The sequence below is a fragment of the Echinops telfairi genome, unplaced genomic scaffold (genome assembly GCF_000313985.2).
Source record: "Echinops telfairi isolate 266 unplaced genomic scaffold, ASM31398v2 ScPeMD7_18;HRSCAF=68, whole genome shotgun sequence".
NCBI lineage: Eukaryota > Metazoa > Chordata > Mammalia > Afrosoricida > Tenrecidae > Echinops > Echinops telfairi.
Window position 1 is genome coordinate 83,352,543 of NW_022103915.1, and position 6,829 is coordinate 83,359,371.

A 6,829-nucleotide genomic window follows, 5' to 3' on the forward strand; every position below is an offset into this window, starting at 1 on the left:
GCGCAAAACCAGGACAACAAATCCAACCGACAAGATTGCAATAGTTTGGTGAGAAATGCTTCGTAAACCATCAAGTGTTAAACAGTCTACCTTACATCATTGTTGATGTTCTCATGACAATGGTATTGGGAGCACAAAGGGCCCTCCATAAGTTTGACTCACCTTGCCTACCCCACAATGAACTTTGCACCTTCGTTCATCACACCCTCAGCTGGGCTTATATTTTGTCCAAGTTCTACTCATACCCCGGAAGTCCAAAGGCTGACTTTGGTCAAGTGTCAAAGGTGACGTCACCAGGCCTAATTAGAGTTGCAGGAAACCAAGAGGGAGCAGCAAAGAGTGGAGTTCTGGGTAGAGTATTGGCAAGTGGGAGAGAGACACTGCTACACTGCTGGCTAATGTCCTGAGAGGAAAGGAGCGGACGTACGTCATGACTACAGATGCATTGTAAATTCATTTTAGGGATATTAAAAGTGCAGATTTAAAATATAAGAACATCAAAGTCCCTTGTAATCCTATCACTCAGGAGTGCTTGAAATATTCTTTAAAATTCATCATTAATTGGGAGTTAATACATAGATCATTTCACTCCATAGTTTAATTGATTAATTTTAAAAATACTCTTATATGTGTAACCTATATGGTCTTGGCAGAGAATGTTGAAAGTACTGTGGACAACCAGAAGAGCAAACAACTGTGAAGACCAGAATGCTCCTGAGGCTGAAGAATGGCAGGTATCAACGGGATCAGGTGTCAGGCATCAGAAGACCCACAACAAACAATCATCTGGATGCGAACAAGGGGGAGGGTGGAGTGGAGACCCAAAGCCCATCTGTAGACAATGGGACATCCCCTCACAGAAGGGTCACAAGGAAGGGATGAGCCAGCCAGAGTGCAGTATATGACATTCCTCTAGTTGTTTAATGCTTCCCTTCCCCCACTATCATGACCCCAGTTCTACCTTAACATCTGGCTAGACCAGAGCATGTACATGGGTACAGATAAGACACACGGAATCCAAGGTAAACCCTTCAGGAACAGTAAAGGGAGCAGAAATATCATGAGGATAAGGAGAAGATGGGGGAGGGGGAAGAAACAGGAAACAACATGTAGCACGCCCCATGGGGACAAACAACAGAAACATGGGTGAAGGGAGACAGCAGACAGTGTAAGATATGAAAAGAATAATCATTTATCAGGGGGAGGATGGGAGGGGAGGAGAGGAAGGGGGAAAAGAGGAGCTGATATCAAGGGCTCAAGTAGAAAGAAATATTTTGAAAAGGATAATGGCAACATATGTACAAATGTCCTTGACACAATGGGTGTGTGGATTGTTCTAAGAGCGGAAAGAGCCCCCAATAAAATGATTTATTAAAAGAATTGAGGATGGAAAGATTTCATCTCACATACTTGGACGTGTTACCAGGAGGGCACAGACCCAGGAAAGGACAAGAAGCAAGTCAGCAAGGTCACCACGAGCCGGGCTACCACAGGCCCTGGGGTGTTGTGTTGTGTTGTGTTGTAAACGGTCGGGGCAGGCTCCGTGGCATCTGATGACAGCATCTTCCATATCAGTAAGTAGAGAGATACTTTTCTCGGTAAGATTTAGTGTTCAAATCAAATACCAGGAAGTTTATTTACTATTATAAAGGTTCGCGTTTCTCTCTTTAGTCCATGAAGTTGTATCTTAAGCAGATGATTTGTAAACCCACATCCTGACTGGCACAAAAGGCCTGTGGGAACCTCTTCTTCAAACAACAGATCAGAATGGAAACTGGAAGAGCAGCCTCTCTCCCCTTCTCCTTCACAACAATCGGACCAATCCAAACCAACCAACAAACCCCAAACCCACAGCCATCGAGTCCGATTTTGACCCCTCGTGAGCGCATTAGGACAGAAGGGCCCGGTTGCGTTTCTACGGCTGTCCATCTGTCTGGGAGCAGAAAGCCCATCTTTCTCCTAAGGAGCCCCGCCCCTCCGCCCACCACCCATGGATTCAAACTGCTGCCTTGACAGTTCACCCCCAGCACGTACCTAGCTCCACCTTCAGGGTTCAACCAGGGATCAGAAACCCCCACAGCCACAGTGGCTGCTGGAAGCTGATTGTGGGTTCCTGGAAGGCGAGGGCTCCTTTCCTGACACCCTAAGGACCCAGTGACCCTGAACCCGCACCAGGCAGGCAAATGGGAGCTCGGGAAGAAAACCCATTCGACGCAAGCTCCAGTTAGAAGTCACAGTGCACCCGCTTCCAGCCCCGCCCCGCCCGGGGAGAAGGAAGTGTGTGCAGATCCGCGCCATAGAAGCCGTGCCAGGTCTGGAGATTGACGCGAGCGCCCGGCCGGAGAAGTCACCCCGTCTGAGCGGATTGACACTTCCAGTAGCCTCTCGCACCTTCCCGCGCGATGTCTTCCTCCAAGTTAGGGTGAGTGGGGTGTGCGGACCCCGTCTCCGGCGCCGTCCAGCCCCCGCGCACATGCGCCCTGATCCGGAGCGGGCTCCCCGGGGCGCGCCGGCAGGAAGCAGCAGCTGGGCCCCGGGGCCAAGGAGGGCTGATGGTGGACGGGGCGCCTCTTGCAGGCCGATGGATGCCTACGAGCCCCTGGTGTCCAGCGCGGACTTGGAGAAGCCGAGGCTCGTGGGTCAAGGCGGGTTCGGCACTGTGTTCCGGGTGCATCATAGGAAGTGGGGCTGCGATGTAGCGGTCAAGATCGTGAACTGGTGAGTGATCCCGAGAGCCTGCTGTGAGTCCCCTGCCCCACCCACCCCCAGCCACAGCAGGGGCTTGGATAGGGACAGCAGGGGTCTATGCAGGACCCCTGCCAGACTCGACAGCCCTCTCCTCGCTTGTAGGAAATCGATATTCTCCGAAGTGGAGGTCATGAAAAAGCTTCGAAGCCAGTACGTGCTGCTCCTGTTAGGAGTCATTCGTGAACTGCAGTGGGACAATGTGTCGGGACCGGCTTTGGTGACGGCCTTCATGGAGAACGGCTCCCTGTCCGGGCTGTTGCAGCCCCAGTGCCCTCGGCCCTGGCCGCTCCTGTGCCGCCTGCTTCACGAGGTCGCGCTTGGCATGTGCTACCTGCACAGCCTGGTCCCGGAACTGCTGCACCGGGACCTCAAGCCGTCCAACGTCCTGCTGGACCAAGAGCTGCACGCCAAGGTCAGTCCACTTACGCCTCAGCCCTGTCGCAGGACCACTCCACCCCACTGGACTCGGGGCCTGCCTGGTCCTGTCGGATACCCTCCGCCTCTCCCTCTGGACACAGGACTATGCCAGGGCCACAAACCATTCAGAAGCGTCAACCCCTTCCCTGCCAGGAGTTTAAAACCTTCACCCACCACCATCAATGCCACAGCCCAGGTCTTCCAGAGATCCCGGCCAACCTAGACCCAGCGTCTGAACTCTATCGCAAGGATGCCACCCATCCTACCCTTCCTCTGCTCCACCCTTCCTCTGCTCCTCCTCACCTTTTTGTAATATGGCTGGGGCCCTACCTGCTGGGACCAAAGTTCTGCATGCCCCCTCACCCCTCTTTCTTCTCTTGCAGCTGGCAGATTTCGGCTTGGCAGCATTTCAGAGGGGCTCAATGTCCGGGAGAAGTGTCAGTGAGCCAGGGGGCACCCTACACTACTTAGCCCCAGAACTGTTGGCTGATATAAACCAGAAACCCTCCAAGGAGAGTGATGTGTACAGGTACGGACAGCTGTACCAGCTATACCTGCGCGCTCTCCGCCTCCCTGACTCGTCTAAGGGATGCCTGGCCCATGGGAGAGGAATGCTGCATGGGGTACCTTGGGTTTTCCTCTCTGCAGCTTTGGAATCCTGATGTGGGCAGTGCTAGCTGGAAGGGAGGCCGAAGGTAAGACTCTAGACAGATGCAGGCATTCTGAAACCCCTGGTGGGTGCCCTTCTCCCACAAATCACAAGCTTCCAAGCCTTCCCCTTCCTGCTTATCTCAGAGGGCCCTACTCCCACCCCTCTTCAGTTTCAACCACACCCCCTTGTCCTTTCTCCTGCTCCCCCTCCCCGCCCCCTCCCCACTGGCCGACAAGTAGTGGTCTGCCCATCCCTGCTGCCGGTGTCCGTTAGTGTGGATCAGAACCGGCCCTCTTTGACGGAGCTGCCGAAGCCTGGGCCCAACACTCCACGCTTGGAAAAGTTGAAGGAACTGTTAGAGAATTGTTGGAGCCATCAGCCTGCGGACAGGCCTTCCTTTCAGGGTGAGTTGGTCATTCGGCAGGCGGCAGGGGCAGAGCTGGGTCTGTCTTAGAACTACGTCTGGCTCACCTGCAACCCGCTCTGCTGTCCCTCCAGATTGCAGATCAAAAATTGGTGATATCTTTGCACTGGTGCAGGAAACGGTGGATCCTGCTGTCTCCGAGGTGAACCCCAACCCAGGAGAGGGTCAGGGAGGGCACACCATGGCTCCCTTTGCCACCCAATGACTCCCCACTTACCATTGTCCTTTCGACCTTATTCCTCTGCACTCACCACCGCCACCAACTCTCAACTTGCCAGACAGTAGATATAGCCCGAGAGGCAACTCACTCGTTAACGCTAGGCTTCTCCGGTTCGTGCAGGTGAAGAAGTTTCTTTCTGAACACAGGGAACCTGACCTAGGGAGCTCTTCCCCAGAGCCAGGCCCAAGAGGGGCAGAAAGAGATGGCCTGTGCTCTGGGGATTATTCCACGGTCTCTGAGAACCTGAGCAACCTGCACCTGGAGGAGAGCTCGGGGCCTCTTCCAAAGAAGAGCACAAGCCTTGCTGAGAAGGTCTGGCCACATGGAGAGCCGGCTACGGGTACCAAGATCATCGCAGAAGCATCTTCCAATTCCACTGCCCAGCCTTCCCAAACCCCAGAGCCCTTACCTCTCAGAAGGCAAATGCCAAACCCCATCCCAACTTGGCCCCCAGGTCCTGGGAACCCAGGGAATTGGGTGAGTCATTGGTGAGATTGAGGGATGGGCTGGAGTGTCCTGTGAATCCTATTCATTTCCCAGTGAAACATTGGGGGCTGATGGGGTGAGTCATTCAGGAATCGAACCCCTGGAGGGGCCCTGAGTGCTCTGAATTTGCAGGAGGCTGAGAAAACTGACAAGAACAGGCCCCACGGGATCTCAGGACCAAATCCAGTACCAGGTACCCACTCTCCAACCCACCTTTCTCCTGCTCAATCCTTCCTCTAGCTGCTTCTTAGAAACCTGTAGGTCCAACTATTTGGGGGCGTGAGGGTGGGGGTGGAAGCAGCAATTACTCTTTCAACCCCTTCCTTTAATAAATTAGGATACAGATGCCCACTTGGAGAGGGTCCCACTGAGATCAAATAGCAAAATCTGGATTTGCCCCTGAGCCTTCTGATTTTTTTTCCAGCACCAGTGCTTGAAGGTCAACTACCCCCCCCCCAATCCAAGTTCCATTCATCAGCCTAGAGGGCCTCTGAATGGAAGAGTCTCAAATATCATTGTCTCGGATGTCTGTTACCACTTTTCTTAAGCTTCTGCAAACCCCAATTCTAGGGGGGCTGCCTGAAGGGGGAAGGTCATGGGCACTGGCTCAGCCAGCCACTAGCTGGGTCAGACCCCATGCTTGCATTTCCCCAGAGTGAACACGAGGTGCCGCTGCCTCTCCTAATATCTCCTAATTTCTCTTTTAGGACAGCCAACGTCTATTGTTCTACACGGGTGCCAAGACGTGCAGATTGGAAGCAACAACTACATGAACATACAATGCAGACCTGCCCAACCCACGCGGAGTCCAGCACCTGGCAGCCCGGATAGCTGTTGGCACAACCCCCCTGGAGTAGGTTCCAAACCGTGGTCCCAGAAAAGCTGACGACTGGAGTGGGACACTGTGCGGACACAGCAGAGTGAGCCGAACTATCTACTACCCTGTCTACTGTTGAGGCAGCAAGCGTAACTGAGACTTTCTCGGAGAACTGGCCGGCCGCCCAACGCCCGAGCTGACTCTGTGAGCTGCTGCTCCGTCAATAAATGTGAAGTTTTAGCCAAAGCGTGAAGTTGGAGTCCGAGGGGCCCACCAGAGGCGGGGAGAGACAGTGATGGTGGGCCAGGACCAAGAGGCACTATGACCTCGCCCAGACCGGAAACCAGGACGCTGGGGGCTGGGAACGGGCAGTGGTGTGGCACACAAGGTCAGGGACCAGACGGCGGGCAGGAAGGAATCCCGGAGGCCTGGCTCCCCAGGCCGCTCTAATCACAGGGCGGAGCACTTCCTCTGGAGCCTGGGGACCGTCATCCCACCCTAAACCTAAGCTGGGGATGGAAGAAAAGGTCCCACCCCTTTTCTTCTGGGCTTCAAAGACAATGGGGTAGCCCGAGGGGCTGAGGGGCTCCGTGGGAATTAGCGAATCCCGGCCTCTCGGCTCGGCACTAAGCCCCTGACAATGCCACTGCTTAGCCTTCTTACTGCTGTGCTCAAAATGGGAAAAACGGTCATGGGTGTTTGGAATTTCCTCTGGAACTTTTTGAAGCCTGCTGGTGCCATCCCACACCCTCACACGCACATTGCTTCCCAGGTGTGGGAGTGCTTGTGAGGTTCACTTAGGGTCCCCGCCTGGAGAGCGCAGGAACTTTGATAATTCGCAGGCCACCGCGCTGAACAGAGGGGAGAGAATGAGCATCCCCCAGCCTTATCTGACCCCCCACTCCCAGGTGACATCTCAACCTTCAGGACTCCCCCCCCCCTCCACTGTCGCCGTTGAGCTTGGTTCCAGCCTTCCCCCGAGTCCAAGAGTCCCAAACTCAAAACCCCTGCCTTCAAATTGAATCTCATTCATAGCTACATTGGGCCACCATCCGGAACGTCAGC

The 6,829-nt window shown here is 54.3% G+C and overlaps 1 protein-coding gene across 1 annotated transcript; it reads left to right on the forward strand.

Annotated features, from left to right (window-relative positions):
- The first annotated feature begins 2,361 nt into the window (after positions 1-2,361).
- On the forward strand, positions 2,362-5,963 carry RIPK3 (receptor interacting serine/threonine kinase 3). The gene is made up of 10 exons (XM_045288137.1): positions 2,362-2,422; positions 2,578-2,718; positions 2,851-3,160; positions 3,549-3,694; positions 3,814-3,860; positions 4,057-4,221; positions 4,316-4,383; positions 4,582-4,938; positions 5,080-5,140; positions 5,655-5,963. The coding sequence occupies exons 1-10, from the start codon at positions 2,403-2,405 to the stop codon at positions 5,831-5,833; spliced, it is 1,494 nt and encodes a 497-aa protein (XP_045144072.1). The 5' UTR covers positions 2,362-2,402; the 3' UTR covers positions 5,834-5,963.
- Positions 5,964-6,829: the final 866 nt, after the last annotated feature.